At 39.5% G+C, this 19856-nt stretch overlaps 1 protein-coding gene across 2 annotated transcripts in view; it reads right to left on the reverse strand.

Moving 5' to 3' along the window:
- LRRC16A (leucine rich repeat containing 16A) overlaps window positions 1–19856 on the reverse strand; it is a 495675-nt gene that overhangs the window by 102539 nt on the left and 373280 nt on the right. For both annotated transcript variants that reach the window (XM_006888644.1, XM_006888643.1), the window contains exons 27-28: window positions 5402–5577; window positions 1968–2055 (exon numbers count right to left, since the gene is read on the reverse strand). In XM_006888644.1, the coding sequence (XP_006888706.1) occupies window positions 1968–2055; window positions 5402–5577 (264 nt within the window). The remainder of the gene's footprint in view (window positions 1–1967; window positions 2056–5401; window positions 5578–19856) is intronic.

A 19856-nucleotide genomic window follows, 5' to 3' on the forward strand; every position in this document is an offset into this window, starting at 1 on the left:
GGATTCTGAAGCTTCGTCTGACATACTTTGGGCATGTTGCAAGGAGGGACCAGTCCTTGGAGAGGGACATCATGTTTGGGAGAGTGGAGGGACAGAGCAGGAGAGGAAGAACCTCGATAAGAGATCCATTCAGTGATTAGGGTAGTGGGAGTAGGTGTGTCAGAGGAAATGAGGTTGGTACAGAATAAAGTAGGGTTTAGGACTCTTGTACATAGGGTCTCTATGAGTTGCAAGTGACTTGGCAGCACATAACAAAAATATATGACAAAAAGAAACAAATACACACCAAAAACTCAACAAACTAAAACTAAAAAATAAATAAATAGAAAAATAACTTGTGGCCATGACAAATTATTCTAATTGTTTTTCAGTGCTTTCTCTTAGTTTCTGAACTTAACCTTGCTACACACTAGTAACCCTCTGTTAGTGAGTCCACAGATAGATAATACTTGGGTAGCACTACTAGATTTTAGACAATAGTCTTAAATAGTTTGCTCCAATAAATAGTCTAAACAAGTAGTTCAGACCTACAACATACATACTGAAATTACAATGAACCACACTTACTACCACCTGGTTTTCTTTTTCTTTTGGTACACCTTTATCATGAGTAATAGGTATTACACACAACTTTGCAGCATGTAATTTGCTGATGTTCATCACTCACAGATGTTCCCTAGCACATGTTCAAAGAGCACCTTTATAAAGAGTTATAATAAAATGTAGTAAGAATGGAAATAAAATAGAAGATGTATTAGATTTACATTAGAGTTCCAACAGAGTTGTCAGGGACTCAAACCAAAATCCAGTGCCACTGAGTAGATTCTAACTGATGCTGACCCTCAAGTAGGTTTCTGAGGCTGTAAATCTTTACAGGAGGAAGCTTCCCTCCATCTTTTCCTAGTGAGTGACTGACTAGTGGATGTGAAATGCTAACCTTTCAGTTAGCAATATAATGTTCTACACTAGGCCAAAAGGCTGCTCCTTTCATTCCAGTATTCTCTAGTGTCATTCCGGTCCCTAGGTGGTATCATGGGTAAGCCCTCAACTACCAAATAAAAGACTGGCAATTCCAACTCCCGCAGGGGCTCTGAAGAAAAATCTAGTGATCTAACCTTCCAAAAGGAAGATAATAGGCTTGAAAATCAAACAGTTCTATTCTGTACACATGGGGTCACTATGAGTCAGAATCAGTTCAATGGCAACTGGTTTTGTTTTTGACATGTCACTCAACAATTTAATAAAAACAAGTACCTGCATACATGGTTAATTTGTCATTCTTTCTCTGAAGAACACACTGCTATAATTTGCTGCAGAGATGTCTACTGCATAGTTTTGCTAATATTTCTAAGACACAAGAAAACAACTAGCTACAGAATTTTCATTTGTTTCTCAGAGGACTTCATGGACGTTAAAAAATGTAACATTTTTGACATCTAGAAGGGAAGTCCCTTATCTTAGAGAAACAGTCTCTAAATGAAGGAAACTATTTCCCCCCTTGGTTATATCCCCAGAGGCCTGGTAGGTGGTTGGTCACTCTCATTAACCAGAATGTGCTCATGGTATGCTTGTACTTTCTTTAGACTCAAATGCTTAATTTCCCTCCATGTTTTAAAACAAAATAAAACACAAAAATAGCCCATTCATAAATAATATTAAGGAACAAGAGAATTAAGAATCTAAAAAATACCCCAGAAGTTCATTTAGTCTTCTGCCTCAACATAACCATCTGCTCCCAAAACTTTTCACCCACACGATAAATGAACAAGATTTCTGGGTATGTCCTGAAATTCCCTTTGAAACATTCCACCATACTCTAGAATGGCTGTTAGCATGCTACAAGAAAAAGAAAAAAACCTAGGGGAGAAAAGTAGTACAGAAGCCACAGTCCCTTGTGAGAGGCTGACCTGTCTGTCTCCAAGAAAAAGAGAGATAAAAGGTTCTGTTTGAGAACTTCACTCACTCACCAGTTTATGATGGCAATGGGAGAGTGCATCCAGGATTTCATCCACGATTCGGTCAGACAGGAAGGAGGCCACTGTCAACTTCACCTCACTGGGAGCAAATCAAAAGAACAAAGTCATCTTTTCAAATCTCCCAGAGAAAGACAATCACCTGCCCTTGGTTCTCTAGTGATAAGGTCAAGCAGGATTGCATTTCTGTCTTTGAAAATGGAATCTAAGAATGTGTGAACAAGGCAAAAGAATTCCAAACATCACCATTAACAACAGTGCCATAAACACACAGGTAATAGAAGTTTTCTACCCATATCAACCTGCCTCTGCACATTTCAAAACGTAAGATTCAATGGTAGAAACGAAAAACATCTGGCTCAAGACAAGCTTAATGGGAACCATATGTACCATGTGGCGGGGAACAATCCATCCATTGACATAAACGAAAACAAACCTGGGCTGGAAAAAATTAAGAAAGTCTAGTCTGTTTGTTAAGCCCTGGTTATTACTTTAATATGCATCTCCACCCCCTTTGTGTCCCTCCCATTTTTTTTTTAAATCTTTTTCACCAATCAAACGCCACCACTGGAATCTGTTTCTGCTGTGACTTACCATCCTCTTTGGGTAGCTATAAATTCACTGCACTCGTGCCTTTTACGAACAGAGGTTTGGAAAATTTTTACTTCTGCTGCCTCTTGTCTGACCTTAAAAAGGTGTCCCGTCAACAGAGAGCGGTTTGTAGCTTTTACTAATAAACAGACTCCACCATTAAGGTGTCTGTCAGATGGCTGGTATTTTACTTGGAATGTTAACAATTTAAGAATTCAACTGCCATGTGTGTTTCAGTCTAAAGAGTCCTATCCAGTGAGAGGTAAACTTGCTAAGGAGATGATCTCTCCACACTGCAGCACAATTCCATGAGGTTGGTCTGATTTTGAAGTTCACCACCTTAAAGTTTTTTAGAGCAGGGAGAGAAGTTAGCAAAATAAAATTATTTTATCCCAAAGATCTAGTTAAAAGCATATTTGTGTAATAGGGGGAAAAAAAATTGCAAACCTAAAGGCAACAATTCTGCCTAGGAAAGGCTTCTGATAGGAGGATGAAAGAATGGACAAACGAACTCTTTGATGCTCACAGTAAAAATTTTCCTGCACTAAAGATACAAAAGGGCATTTCTTTAATTCCTATTTCTGAAATAAGTTTTTGCTAGCTGTTTGATTTATCTAATACTTTCTTATTTTCCCAGAAGTGGCTACTGATAAGATTTACCCAAGTCTCTTACTGAAAATATAGATTGAGGAGGGGAGTATAAGTAGAGAAAAATACAGATTCCTGGGCTCTATGCTAATCCCCCGAGTAGATGCCTGGGAATCTTGTGTTGAAGAAAGCCTTCCTCTGATTATGTTCGGGTGTCTTTGAGAATATTATTTCTTCATAAAGCACAAGGCATCAATAGTTTGTTTCTCTTCCTCTTCTATCTCTTAAGGTGGGTGAAGGGTAGTTAATCTCAGAATGTAACACAAAGAAGAAAAAAATAAGGGTGTTAAAAATGTACTTCTGTATGGGCAAATCAGGATCACCCTATCATTTTGTAATTAGATGCTACTATTTGGAAGTAGGAGTGGCATCCGCTTCTTAAACAACATGCCTCTTGAAACTCTAAACTTTGATAAATGTCAATACTTGTAGAGAGGCTTTGGGCCTTTTGTTCATAGAGTTGCTATGAGTTGTGCTCGACTCAAAGACAATCAACAATAACAACATCATGCCTGTCTTTATTGATGGAGTTTCCATTTAGCAAAATCTTTATTGGCAATTGATCAATCTTTCCTACATGTCTAGACAAATAGGTGTGTACATATGTGGGGGTGATTTTTCACTCATTGAGAGCTCGAAATGTACCAGACTCAAACTCACTGTCATCAAATTGATTCTGAGTTAGATCCATCCTGTAGGACAGAATAGAATTTTTCCTTCAAGTTTCAAAGCTGTAAATCTTTAAGGAAGCAAACTCTGTCAAAAGCCAATGTGTTAGTGATGTGAGGAGTTTAATGGTGTGACTCTAACTTTGAAAATGCATTTATTTATGTAGGGAAATGGCCACACATGACAGACCCTAGTACTTCATCCAGTAAAAGCATCAAAAAGTATGATGTATTGGTGGTATAAGGTCTTGCTATGAATGAATAGTGGCCAATGTGTATTTTACTCTTTTATATTTAAGAGGTATCAGATTATGCCTTTAAACTCCAGATGATAGGAACATATGCATACTTAGTAAGGGCAAAAGTTAATAAAGTCGCTATTATAGGAGTTCCATCCTCAAGTCTTCTGTTGTTTTCTCAAGTCCTTCCAACTGTCTTGAATTTGGCTAATGCACAAGGAGTGATTGCAAAAAGGTGACGACAGCTGCATCTTAGACCTGAGATTGACTGCTCAGATACTGTGGAATTTCTAAATGTGAGAACTTCTACATTGTAGCTCTGAATTAGTCAGCATTCAGCATCCAAATAGTCATGACTTGATACTCTTTTTCTTACAGACTACTATTTGGTTTAATAATGATATGTTAATATCATACACTTTCCAACTCTCTAGTTGTTGTTGTTGTTATGTGCCATCGAGTCACTTGCGACTCATACTCTCTAGTAGAAAAAAAAAAGCGATAGTATATTTTATACATCCAATTTACTAGGAGCTAGTATTTTTACTATATCTAATGTTTGCTATATCTTATGAATATTTAGAAATAATTAAGGTGGGAAGTTTTAAATGTTTTCTAACTTGGTTTTCACTCATCCACTCAGTAAATGGATAACAGTCATGTAGTCTGACAGCCCGAACTAAGAAACATGGAAGATGAATTAGAAGAACTATCTTTTAATGCTGATGACTCCTCTAGTTTTTACGTAAAAAATTGGAGTAAATTTCTTAGTCATCTCAGCTCCTAAATACTGATTTATTTTTTTATTTGGTATGTTTTTCAAACAGAACTGTATGGAGGAGAGCACACAGCACTTAGGCAGTATCATTAACCCACTGAAATAACTCACAAGGAAAATATACTAGGGTCAGGGTGTGTGCTGCTTCTCCTATGCTGTGCATCTGTTCAGACCCAAATGGTGGAAGAAAGCAAAAAAGACCTTAGTCCTTACAGTAACCATCTGAAAATGCAAAAGATAAACTTAAGTAGCAGAAAACAGGGGTTACAAGTCCCTCTCTTAAAAATAAAACCCTAAAGAGAGTTCTAAAGCAATGCAGATACACAGTCATCTTATTTTGGAAATGTCTCAGACTTATGCATTTATTTCTATATCTTCTCTGCCTCTTAGACATGCCTAACCACATCATATATGTATAAAGCCAACAACAGTGCTTCCCCACAGCCGACTTGACTGCACACACAGAAACGGCAGAGGCTAGCTTTATGCACGATATAAACCTACCTAATTTTGTTAAGGATATCAATTCCGGACTGCTCCAACAGGACATTTTTAACAAAGGTACGTGGAATGGAAATCTTTTCAGTGCTGGCATGAATCAGGTCTTGTCGGATGTGGGCTTTTTTCATCACATTTGGACAAAGGTTCTCGGCAGCATCAACCATGGACTCAAGCAAAGCCTGCAATGCAGCACAAGTGGAGGGGAAGATATGATGACATTGCACCAGAGGCACCGCCATAAAACCCAGAGGTGGTTATATATGATGCCGACCACGCAGAACAGGCACACTACAGGGTCCTCGGGTGCAACAAACAGGACTCAGCTGCCCCGGGTGGCTGTGAGTGCTGGATGATCATTGATCTCAGGTAATTACTTTAAATCAGTCACTTGGCAGGACCACACCAGCTTCCTGCTGGCATCGTAACTGCTATGGTGTGTCAGCTGTACTTAACACAAAGCTTTAACAGATTTTTTTTTTAAAAAAAGGTCAAGCCTTTCTTCGTCTACTTACCACACTGAGTTGTCCTCCCTGGCCCTAGAAAAGTAACTGAAGTTCTTTCTAGAAAATATGTTATTTGCACACTGGTGAGATTTCTCAAATCACAGACATTTTAAAGTCAGGGCGAACCTGTTCTAATACTGCACTAGCAGAAAACCAAATAAACCACTGCTGGCTTTTGTCATCTCAAGAAGATCCTTAGCATTAAGTAGAATAATAATTATTGTAACAAAAATAAACAATATTAATAATAATAAGCTCACATACAGTATGGCACTTTATAAGTAAGATTAATGATGTCGTAAACAACAATCAAACAAACTCCACATCTCTATAGCCCTTTAATACCTGAAAATGCTTTAGTACATTTTATGTTTCCAAATTCTGTGACAACATATAGCAGCTATTTGTATAACTGTTTCATATGTTTAACAATGTGAGACTAAGAGCAGTTAAATTATTTATCTGACGTGACACGGCTGCTAGGTATCGAAAGCATCTACATTTTAATCTTTGATGAGGGAAATTAAAACATTTGCTAAACTCTCAATATTACATTCCTTTATCTATAAAATTGCAAGACTGGGGTTGGAGAGTTCTTGCCTCAGAGAGCTATGGAGAATTAACCGCTATTGCATTTGGAAAGTGCTCAGTATTATCCAAGCATGTAACAAAAGCCCACCATATCACATATATTATGAAATTTATTTCAAAGACTCTGGTCTGAATGTTAAGGACCCCATTTTTAAAGGCCAAGCTTTGATTCTATTACTATTTCACAGTGTGAACAAGGAATGATGCTATATTATTAAAGAAAGATTAGTACAAGAGTCTGCTCACACATTTGCATGCAAAGCACAATCTCTCCAGTAAAGTCTCTCATCCTACCATAGGGCCAAGGGCTGTTTAGAAGGATCTTGTGGGAACAAGGAGATGAGAAATGAGAGGCTGCCACTTGAGAAGCTTCCAAAAACTATTCATATGCTGACAACGCCTCTGCCTCTTTTAAAACTCTGCTTGAAGTATCACTGAATCAGTGTGCATCAATCATTGCAAGAAAGTTCTGACATCAACCATCCGCAGGAGATACAACTAAGACAGTTTATGACAAATTATTGTCCCTGTGGCATTCGTACTGGAGTCTTATAGTAGTGCGAACAGTTAATACGCTCCAATGTTGACTGAATGACTGCAGGTTCCAGTCCAGCCAGAGATGCCTCTGAAAATCCAAAACACCAGGCAATGAAAATTCCCTGATTGCAAGTCTACTCTGATATCATGAGTCAGAGTTAACTTCACAGTGACTGGCAGCGGTGGCAGGAACTGAAATAAACATATTTTCATCTAGAATAAGCAGCATTTCAGCATTCCTGGTAAAAGTGGCCTCAGCTTTTAATACGCTCTATTTTGCGCGTCACGGTCAACACCAAATCAGTGACTTTCTGAGAGGATTTTTCTACATGACGGTGTTAATTCACTTAGAAAGAAAATCCCAGGTCTAAAAAGAGACCTGACTTCCAGTGTCACCCTGATGTGACATTTTCCTGAAACATAAGCAGATAACATAACCTTTCCAGTCCTCTACATGTTCACCTGTAAAATTATTCCTGAGGGCTCTTTCTGCTCTACAAATACATTATTGCACAACTAAAACTCTAAACTAAGGAATTTCAGCTTGTTTTAGTCATTTAGTTTAACAGGTACTTTGTCGGCAGTTCTATGTCACCACCTTTACCATTAGCTAGCAAATAATGCAATTATTGTTGTTGCTGTTATGAGCCATTGAGTCACCTGCAAGTAAACCCTAAACCCTGGTCTGTCCTGTGCCAGTCTCACTGTCTCCAACACAGCCACCCCCATTACTCTAGTCACTGAATTAATCTACCTTATAGAGGGTCTTCCTCTCCTGCACTGTCCCTCCATGCTCCCAAGCATGATGTCCCTCTCCAAGGACTGGTCCCTCCTTGCAACATGTTCAAAGTACGTCAGACGAAGCTTCAGAATCCTTGACTCCAAGGAACAGCCTGGTTTAACCTGCTCTAGGATGAACCTGTTGGTTTTCTAGCAGTCCATGGTATATTCAATACTCTTCTCCAGCACCACAGCTCAAAGGCATCAATTCTCTCTCTATCCTGCCTAGTCATTGTCCAGCTTTCTGATGCATAGCAAGTGATTGAAAAGACCATGGCTTTTATCAGGCTCACCTTACTCTCTATAGTGACAACACTGCTTGTCAGTACTCTGGAGAGGTCCCTAACAACAGACTTTCCCACCGCAAAATGTCTTTTAATTTCCTGGCTGCTGGTGCCAAGAGTGTTGACTGTGGAGCAAAGCAAACTAAAGCTGTTAACAATCTCAATCCCTTCACCGTCCATCCCGATGCTGCCATTTGGCCCAGTAGTGAGAATTTTTGTCTTCTTGTTATTGAGCCTCAATCCATATTGAAGGCTGCAGTCCTTGACCTTCCGTGGCAAGCGCTTCAGGTCCTCTTCAGTTTTAGCAAGCAAGGTTGTGTCATCTGCATAGCACAGATTGTTCATGAATCTTCCTCCAATCCTGATGCCACACTTCTCCTCACACAGCCTCCTGGATAATCTGTTCTGCATATAGGATGAAAAGGTATGGAGAAAATACACATCCCTGGCGTACACCCTTCCCAATTTTGAACCACGCAGTGTTTCCTTGCTCTGTTCAGACAACTGCCTCCTGGTCCAAGTATAGGTCTCACATTAGCATGATCAAGTATTCTGGGACTCCCACTTTTCTCAGAGTCAGCCACAATTTGTTGTGATTCACATAGTCAAATGCCTTTGCATAATCAATGAAACAGAGATAGACATTCCTCTGGTACTCCCTGCTTTTAGCCAAGATCCAGCTAACATCAGCTACAATATCCCGACTACCACTACCCCTTCTAAACCCAGCATGGACTTCTGGTAGTTCTCTGTTGATGTGTTGTTCCAGTTGTTTTTTTATAATCTTCAACAGAATCTTGTTTGCATGTGATATCAATGATACTGTTTGATATCAAATAATGCAATACATATACATTACTTAATACCCTAACAGTAATTTCACTTGTAATTTCCTTTGACCTACACAACAACCCTGAAAGACAAGGCAAATTGTAGTATCCCTCTTTAATAGATCAAATCCACTAGCTGTTCCACAGAAGAATGAAGGGTTTTCTCCTCCTGTCTCTGAAGACACACTGGAGGGTCAGATATGAGCCAGTTCTGACTCGATGGTACACAACAACAACATTTAATAGATAGAGTCAATGAAAAGAATTCTTGCCTTTCAGGTATGAAAACCCCATATGAACTCCTAGCCAAAGTACCACACAGACAGCCATCATTTGTCAGAGGAGGTTTCTGTGGCTGAACAGGTTTCAGAGGAGATTCCACACTAAGCTGGATAAGGAGGAATGGACTAATGAAGATGGTCTAATCCAGGGAACTGTTCTGTTCTGCTGTGAATGGGGTTCCCATGAGTCAGAGGGTGACATGACAGCAGGTAATAACATTTAACAGATAAAACTGGAACTCAGAGAAGAAAAGAAACTTGCTCAAAGTCATTCAGCTGTTACGTGAGATGGGGACTTGGCCTTTTGTTTATTATTTTGACCACACTTTTCCAGGACCCCTACCTCATGCCAAGGGAAAAAGCATTTCCATCTGCATTATTTTCTACAGCTTTCACTTCCCTAGTCTGTGGAGTCAATGGTGCTTAAAGTTAACAGTGCAAACTCTGTACTGGCAGGGATGGTAGATTATTTCCTAACTTAATATTGTGATAATTTAGTTGCCTAAAGATGTACTTTAATTATCTATGTCCCAGAACACTTGATCGTTCTAATGCGAAACCTAGAGTTGGACCAAGAGGCAGTCATCAGAAGAGAGCAAGGAAACACTGCATGGTTCAAAATTGGGAAGGGCGTATGCCAGGGATGTGTCCTATCTCCATACCTTTTCAACCTCTGTGCAGAACAGATTATCCAGGAGGCTGGGCTATATGAGGAGAAATGTGGGGTCAAGATACATCCTGGAAAGGGTTAAATCAGGCAGCTCTGTGGAGGCAAGGATTCTGGGGCTTTGTCTGACATACTTTGGACATGTTGTAAGGAGGGACTGGTCTTTGGAGAGTGACATCATGCTTGAGAGGGTGGAGGGACGGCACAAGAGGGGAAGACCCTCTATGAGGTGGGTTGATTCAGTGACTGGGGTAATCGGGATGGGTGTGTAAGAGGCAGTGGGACTGGCACAGAATAGAGTAGGGTTTAGGGCTGTTGTACATAGGGTCGCTATGAGTTGCAAGCAACTCACCGGCACATAACAACAACAACGTTTTAGATACATAAATTTATCAGATAACTGAGTTCTAGATATCTCAAAAAGAAAAAAAAAAACAGTACTATATTAAAAATACAAACCAAAACCAAAAACCTATGGCCACTGAAAGACTGGTAGAGGTGCTCAAAAGAACTCCATTCAGAATAACTAGTATCTGAAAAGAACTTAAATGTCTACAAATAGGTGACAACAATATTATGTATGATATACAGAGACAAAAAAGGTACTCTGGTGGCTTTGTGAATAGGGAATTTTGCTGCCAATCCAAAGGTGGGCAGTTCAAATACATCAGCTGCTTCATAGAAGACATAAGAGCAATCAACCTTCCACATAATTTACAGCTTCTGTAAGACCAGTAGGGAGTCAGCTGTGTTCCTATCCCATGCCAATGAGTTTCAGTTGAGTATTGATACAAGGTAATACTTCTTTACAATGAAAAGGGTCAAAATACCAGGAAGCAGTCCTCAGAACAAAGCAAGGATACACTGCATAGTTCAAATTCAGGCAAAGAGTGAGTCAGGGATGTGTCCTGCCTCCACACGTTTTCAATCTACATGCATAACAGACCATTTGGGAGGCTGGCCTTTATGAGGAGGAATGTGGCATCAGGATTTGTGGAAGACTCACTAACAACCTGTATTATGCAGATGAAACAACCTTGCTTGATGAAACTGAGTAGGACCTGAAGCACTTGCTGCAGAAAGAAGGTCAAGGACTGTAGTCTTCAATATGGATTGAAGCTCAACATCAAGAAGAAAAAGATTCTCACCACTGGCCCAATTGGCAGCATTATGACAGATGAAGAGATTGAGGTTGTTAATAATTACAGCTTGGTCAGCTCCACAATCAGCACTCTTGGCACCAGGAGTGAGAAAATCAAAAGGTGAACTTCACAGGGAAAATATGCTGTCAGGGATCTCTCCAGAGTACTGAGAAGCAACAGTGTGCGTCTAGAGACTAAGGCGCACCTGATCCAGCCTATGGTCTTTGCAAATACTTGCTATGCATCAGAGAGCTGGACAAGGACTACGGATAACAGAAAAAGAGTTGACAACTTTGAGTTGTGGTGCTGGAGAAGAGTTTTGAACATAATGCGGACTTCCAAGAAAACAAGTAAGTCTGTCTTGGAGAGGGTGAAAACAAGTTTCTCCTTGGAGGCTAGGATTTTGAAGCTGTCTCACATACTTTGGGCATGTGGCCAGGAAGAACTGATCCTTGGAGAAGGACATCATGCTCTTTTATACTCAGAAGAGTGAGACAGTGTAGGAGAGGAAGACTCTGGATGATATAGATTGATAACAGTAACTAAAGCAATATGGGTACGTGTGTTGGAGTCAGTGAGATTGGATCAGGTAGGCTTCTGAGCTGCTGTACATGAGTCACAAGCAACTTGACAGTACATAACAACAACAACAACAACATGCAGCAAATTGTATGAATGCTGTTGTTGGAGTCATTGAATAGAATGCAACTCATGACAACCCAGTAACAACAGATTGAAACCTGGCCAATCCTGCCCTATCCTCACACTCTTTGCTGTGCTTAAATCTATTGTTGGTAATCACTGTGTCAATCCATCTCACTGACGGTCTTCCTCTCTTTTGCCGATCCTCTATTTTTCCTAACATAATGTTTTTCTCCAAGGACTAGCCTCTCCTGATAATAGTTCAGCATAAGTGAGGTAAAGTCTCACTTGTTCACTTTTAATTCTGGCTGCACTTCTTTTTTAAAAAATTTTTTAAAAAAATAATTTTATTTTTTTGCCTTTTTAAAAATTTATTATTAAGTTCAATTAAAATTTACAAAGACTGGATTTCCATTCATTCATTGTTGCACTTTTCTCCCCTCCCAACCTTCCCCCCTAGTACACTACCCTTTTGGAAAAGTAAAAGAAAGTCTTTCATTGTTTTACAAACCCTACCCCAGGTCCACTCCACCATGCAGCCTTCACTCTGGACTCCTGTCATGACAAAAATACCTAATCACATACCTTTTTAAACAGTTTTCTCTCTCATCTGTTTCCATTAGTATACATTATTGAACCCATCTTTCTGAGTCTCCCCACAACCCCAATGTCAGTCCTGTTTTACAACAGTGGCATCATGCAGTATTTGCCCTTTTGTGACTGAGATAATTCACTCAGCATAATGTCCTCCAGGGCTATCCATTTTGAATAATATTGCATGAGTTCCTTGTTTTTCAAGGCAGCATAGTATTCCATTGTGTGAATATACCACAGCTTCTCTATCCATTCGTTTGTTGATGGAAATTCTGGCTGCACTTCTTCTAAGACAGACTTGTTTGTTCTTTGAGAAATTCATGGAATATTCAATACTCTTCACCCACAATTCAAATACAACAATTTTTCTTCAGTCTTCCCTACTCATGGTCCAACTATTGCATGTATACGAAGCCACTGAAAAATACCATGGCTTAAGTCAACTAGCCCTCATTTTTATTATTTATATCCTTTCTCTTTGGCAAATTAAAAAGGTCCTTGAAAGCAGATTTGCCCAATACCAACACAACATATCATTTCATTTCATGACTGCTACTTCATGAATGTTGATTATGGATCCAAGTAAAGTGGGGGGGGGGAATTCTCCTGTGATCCCTAAGGTTTTCATTGGCCAATTTTCCAAAATAGATTGTCAGATCTTGCTTCTTGTCTGTCTGAGTTTGCAAGCTCCTCTGAAATCTGTTTACCACTAGTGGTGCTATTGGCTTATAGTGACACTGATGGCATAAATTTTAGCATCACAACACCACATAGGTCTTAAGAGTATGACAAATTGAAAGATGGGTAGTAGATAATGCACATTTTACTCCTATTCAAAAATGCTACTCTCCAGTACAGAACTTACTGATGTAATTAGAATATCTGTGATGTCCAGCCACATGTGACTACTGAGCATCTGAAATGTAACTGCTTCAACTGAAACACTAAATTTGAAATTTTACTTAATATTAATTTAATTAGCTATATGCAGTATCTGGGTGGCGGGGCTCTATGAGGAGAAATGTGGGGTCAAGATTGGTGGAAGATCTATCAACAATCTGCTTTATGCAGATGACACAACCCTGCTTGCTGAAACTGAGGAGGACCTGAAGTGCTTGCTGCAGAGAGTCAAGAACTGCAGCGTCCAATATGGATTGAGGCTCAATGTCAAGAAGACAATGATTCTCACCACTGGACCAATTGGCAGCATCAGGATGGATGGTGAAGAGACTGAGATTTTTAACAGCTTTAGTCTGCTTCGCTCCACAGTCAACATTCTTGGCACCAGTAGCCAGGAAATTAAGACGTATTGCCATGGGAAAGTCTGCTGTTAGGGACCTCTCCAAAGTACTGAAGAGCAATGGTGTCTCTCTGGAGACTAAGGTGCATCTGATACAGGCCATCGTCTCTGCTATCACTTGTTATGTATCAGAGAGTTGGACAATGACTAAGGAGGATAGAAGGAGAATTGATGCCGCTGAGCTGTGGTGCTGGAGAAGAGTGTTGAGGGTACCATGGACTGCTAAGAAAATAAACAGATTCATCCTGGAAAGGATTAAACCAGGCAGCTTCTTGGAGGCAAGGATTCTAAGGCTCCGTCTAACATACACTGGACATGTTGTAAGGAAGGACAGGTCCTTGGAGAGGGACATCATGCTTGGTAGAGTGGAGGGCAGCGCAGGAGGGGAAGGCCCTCTATGAGGTGGATAGATTCAGTGACTGGGGTAATCGGGATAGGTGTGTCAGAGACAGTGTAAATGGCACAGGACAGAGCAGAGTTTAGGGCTGTTGTACATAAGGTTGCTATGGGCCGCAAGTGACTGGACGGCACATAACAACAACAACATATGCAGTTTATAGCCAACAAATAGTTGGCAAACTTTGGGGATTACAGTATAAGGAGTTGCATTGCCAACTCAAAGGCAGGAGGTTCAAATCCACCATCTATTTCAAGGTAGAAAAATAGACAATCTCCTCTCATGTGAATTACAGCCTCTGAAAATCCAGGAGGGTCAGCTATGGGTCGGTTCCATCTCAACGACAAGGAACAACAACAAGATATTTATGATGCAAGTCTAACCTTATTCTCTTTTATCTAAAACAAATTAGAAGTTTAAACTACTTTCTCTTATCCTATAATGAAATACATGCTCTTGTTTCTTGAATTTTACTTTTTTAAATTCACATTATTGCTTCAAATAAGCAGTATTCCTGTCTACTCACATTTGACATTTTCCTCACTTTATTCTTTCTTGCAGCTCAGATCTCATTTTTTGTAAATCTCTTTTATCCAAAAGTATAAATATTCTTTAGATGTTTCTTAGCGAGTTCTAGTGACAGCAAACAGTTTTTGCTTGGATGAAAACATGTTTGGTTCATCATGATTCCTGAGAAATCACTGAGTATCTAATTCAGGTGAGCATTGTAATTTTTCACAGAAGCTTGAAGTACCTGTTTAATTGTAGTTGTCTTCCACTGACTGTCCACAGTAAGTCAGCTGCCAGTCTTAGTATTGTTTTGTTGAATATATATATTATGGCTTTTTCTGGTGTTAGACTCTGACCTTTCAGAATGATGAGGCAGTAAGTTTCTGTTCTTATGAGCCATCTAGTTGTGCTACTTTGTTAAGACAGCTCTAAGAAACTAATACATTTACTCTGTTTTGGATTTGGTAGGTTTTTAAATCTTAATATCAATTTTAATTGATTTCAATCAATTCCTAAAATTCTCTGTCAACATCGTATCTTCAAATATTGCCTTTCCTCTATTTTCTCTTTCTTCCTGGAAACTTAAATTAGGTTACGCTAATATTTCTCACTTTTTTTAGATTTTTTAGTTTTTCTTACACAGTTTCCATTTTGGTCACCTCAACTATTACAGAGTTAAATTGCTTCACAGGGTTTTCTTGGCATTAATATTTTTGGAAAGAGATCACCAGGCCTTTCTTCCACAGTACCGCTGGGTATATTCTAATCACCAGCCTTCAAGGAAATGCCTAAGAAAGCAGTGCCTGTGTTTACACTCTGAAAAACAGATTTTATTTCACATGCATCACCTCATGACTGTTACTGAAGATTGTATTTCTGAATGTAAGACAGATAGTAGATTGTGTTTCTGAATGTAAGAATAGAAGACCTCTATAGTATCAGTAAAATTAATTGGATTTAATATCTTTAAATAATGGCATTCATACATTCTCATATTCGTGCAAAGCCAATGGCCTGCCTTAATTATTTTTAAGCAGGTACAATTTCCAAGCTAAAGTACTATGAAGTCTTTATTTTTTACTTTTCCTTTGGAAAGTACACAGTGCAGAGAGGGAAAATAAGAGAAAATTCAATTAGAGAGTTCTTCTAGCAAAACTGAGTTAATACTTGCCAAAATGCCACCTAAATCTCTCAGGTTTCATTTCCTAAGAAAGCCTCAAGTTTAACAGTGAAGTATTTCACAGCTTACGTTTTGAGTGAAATCAAGAATTTCCCAGTTTTAAACAGATGCCCTTAAATTTAAATCCAGAAGAGTAAAAAGAAAGTTTCCCTATGTTTAAACATTCAAATACCACTTAGTCATCTACTATTACTCTAGGAAGAAATGTTAGGATCAAAAGAGGAAAAATAGGAAATGAGTTGTCATTTTAAAGTACTGTACCTAAACCAGGCCACTCCAGTAAAAATATCTATTTTCAAAGAAGGAATTTCTCCAAACTAGAGCTTTCTTCTCTTCCAAGAAGTTTGCTAAGAAGGTTGGTCATTTCCTTTGCTTTCTTAAATAATATTTTCTGAAATATTTCTCAAAGAGTCATTTGAAGTTATTCAATATTCAAAATGTCTATCACTGACCATAAATTACAGGATATTACTGAGTATTAAAACTAAAAAGAATCTCATTATTGTGAGGCCAAAACAGCTACATAGAAGCAGCTAGCTACCCAGAAAAGGTAGGCATCTTGTTTAGAACACATAGTACAAAACTCAGGACATGAATCAAGGCCTATTACTCTTTCTCCTTTCTTTGTGTTGTTTTTTCCTCTCAATATTTATAATAAAAATTTATTTTTTATAAGTTAACTTTTATATTGATCTATGTATCTATCTGCCAAACAAATGATTTGTCCCTTTTGGCTCTTACTAGTATAACATATTAACTTTAGAGAATTTGAGAAATAGTTAAAAGACTCTTTATCTGGGAAAATTTGATACAATTAGTGAAATAAATATAAGTGATAACTTTAGTAAACTCAAAGATGAGCTGTTCAAATTCACAAGCAATTCTTCAGAAGAAAGCTGGACAGTCTCCTGGTCTCCCCTCATGTGTTGTTGAGTCGCCTGCGACTCATAGAGACCCTAGGTACAACAGCCCTAAACCCTGTCAATCTTACTATCTCCGACACAACTATCCCCTACACCAATGACTGAATCAATCCATCTCATAGAGGGTCTTCCCCTCTTGCGCTGTCTCTCCATCGTCTCAAGCATGACGTCCTTTACCGAGGACTGATCCCACCATGCAACATGTCCAACATATGTTAGACGAAGCTTCAGAATCCTTGCCTCCATGGAGCAGCCTGGCTTCACCCTCTCCAGGACGAATCTGTTTGTTCTTTTAGTCTATGGTATATTCAGTATTCTTCTCCAGTACCAAAGTTAAAGGCATCACTTGTCAGATAGATAGATAGATAGATAGATAGATAGATAGATAGATAGATAGATAGATAGACAGATAGATATAGTTTTTAATAAAAAAGCATGGGAAAGCCATATAAATAGATAATTGAAGAACATTTTAACAATAGTAAAAGGTTGTCCATATGGAAGGAAATGTACTCCCAAAAAGCTTCACTGTGGTTGAGTTCGAGTCAATTCATAGCTGACCCTCCACTGAGTTTCCAGGGCTGTCAATCAAATGGGGACGAGATTGCCCATCTTTCTTCTGAGGAGCCAGTGGTGGATTGGAACCATGAGAGGCATGTCCTTTGGGTTAGCAGCACAACTCCCTACTGATTACACCCCAGACCTCTTCAAGAAGTGAGTGTATCCAAAACTAAATGCGCTCCAGCTTAAAAGAAAATTAATAAGTAACATTTAATTAAGAAATTCTGATTGAAGATTTGCTCTAACTCATGTCAGATATCCCCAACGGAAAAGGAACAGAAACTTAGAGGGCTTGAGAATAACAAGCAGTGGGAATGTGAAAATAACAGGTCACATGGGAGGGAACCTGGGACCTTGACGCAATGAGAATGAGAAAATAACATGTTATGATACTTGCAAATAAAAAAATCAGTGGTGAAGAAGAACATGTGATACATAACAAGGGTTAGCAAATTAGCATCAGAAAAAAATATGAGAAATGCCTCATTACAGAATATATTTTTGGTCTTAACTATATTTACGTTATGTTAGCCTGGTGGTCTAGTGATAATACCACAGTCCCAAAGGCATGCAATTCAAATACACTAGCTGCTCCATAGAAGGTTGGGCAATATCCTCTCATCAAATTTACTGCCTATGTAAACACACTAGATGGTCAGTTATGGGTTGGTTCCAATTCAACAGCACATAAGAAAAAAGAACAACTGGAGGCTTACTGGTAAGGAATGATGGCACTGCCAGCCCAAAAGCACATGGTTTCACTTCACCAGCTGCTCCACAGAAGATGAACAATCTCTTCTGTGCAATTTTACTGCCTCTAAAACCCCTCCAGAGGGTCTGCTATGAGTCACTTCTGACTCAACAGTACGTAATAACAACAACAAAAGCTTTTAAAAATTCAAATGTCCTGATTTCAGAACTTTGCCTTTTAACTAATAACCAGTTGTCTCATGCTGGTGCTGACGAGTGTTGGCCTCATGTATGTCATAGTAGAATTGTGCTTCACAGGTCTCAGTGGCTTGTCACATGCAGTCACAGTTGTGTCTCAATGTCTGGCTTTTCTCAAGTAGACAACTAGGTCTTTCTTAGGTGTTCTGGTTGGACTTGAATCTCCAATCTTTCAATTAGTAGCCAATCACATCAAACATGTGCCCTCCATTCCCTTACAAGAACAACTCGGCAAGATTCTATTTCAACCACCTGGGGCAATGAGGAGGAAAGGGAACAAAGGGGCAGGGCTGGGGGTTAGAACAATAGACACAAAGGAAACCTGCTGATAGGGAAGTTCCTGTTCATTGCCCCAGGGGGATTTACATGGCAGCCAATTCTTAGTATGGAAGTTCTTACAAACAGATCAAAGGGAAAGTCTTTTACTCATGTGAGTGGGTAAAATACTTGAAGCACCATTAAACTGAAGCACTAAAGACTATATGAGGTAGCTTTTCTTAACCCAGAGATAAACATTTAAAAGTCCAAACCTTTGTGAAGCTGTAGCAAAATGAGAACCTGCTTAAGACAATTTAATAATTTACTATAAAAATATAAAATGCATGTATCTAGTAAATAGGTTCAGTTCAATGATCAATAGTCTGGCAGAATTCTATACCAATAAATGAGTCCCTTTTCTACCTAACTCAGCTCATAAAACAATGAAGTAAAAACAAAATGACACAGCACAGTCTCTTCCGATTACATCCTCTTCTCACTTATTGACACAGGAAAGTTCGAAAGCTCAAGTCACCACTTATTTGTTGTTGAGTCAGAACTGACACAGAGCTGACCCTCTAGTGGATTTCTGGAAGCTGTCATTGCACAGGAACTACTGGTGGATCTGAATATGCAGGGAGATTCCACCTTTCAGTTAACAGTGTAAACTCCCTATGGGCTACACCATCTGAGCTCCCTGGAGAACATCAGGTACTAAAGCAAATTGGCTTTGTGCAACAATCAGGGCCATAACTCATCTTCTACACTAGTGCTGCCCCTGGTCTCTCACTGCACGTCAAGCACCCCTGGCACATGCTGGGACGTGTGTGGGGCAGCAGATCTCCCTTCCCAGCCACTCCTTCCACACCAAGGAGCCTATGAGGATGGAAAGTAAGGATGATGGTCAGGTTTAGTGCCTCCTGCTGTCACCTGGTACTCACCCCGGTGGAATCCTACTCATTTTCTACTTGCTATCTTCTTCCATCAACCATGGTAAGGAACCCCCACTCATTCTGTGTGTGCCCCAGTCCCATATGCTGTGTGGGCTCATTCCCTCTCTCTCATCTCTCCTTTCCCTCTATTACTTCCTTAGTGTTAGCAGGCCCTCTTCTGGCCATCTCCTGCCTGCCTGCCACTTTGTGAAAACCTATACTTGCTCAGTACTCTCCATGGCCACAATGAGTCACTACAAATAAATGAGCTAGTGTCTTGGGGCTAGTCAACCACAGTCCTTTCTGTACCCCAGTTGTCACTAGACATCTGGATTATCACTCATGGCAGTCTGCAGAGGATGTCTTGGGCCTGGTCACAACCTTGTGTAGGGCCTGGGCCATTAGAGGCTCCATCTGAGAAATTGTTGAATTTGTCAAAAATGGAAAATGCTGGAGAGCAAAGAGTCGATAAATGAGGATTTAACTTGTTGTTGTTATGTGCCGGCGAGTCGCCTGCGACTCATAGCGACCCTATGTACAACAGCCCTAAACTCCGCTCTGTCCTGTGCCAATCGCACTGTCTCTAACACTCCCATCC

The sequence above is a fragment of the Elephantulus edwardii genome, unplaced genomic scaffold (assembly GCF_000299155.1).
Source record: "Elephantulus edwardii isolate Elephantulus edwardi_28Jun2011 unplaced genomic scaffold, EleEdw1.0 scaffold00070, whole genome shotgun sequence".
NCBI lineage: Eukaryota > Metazoa > Chordata > Mammalia > Macroscelidea > Macroscelididae > Elephantulus > Elephantulus edwardii.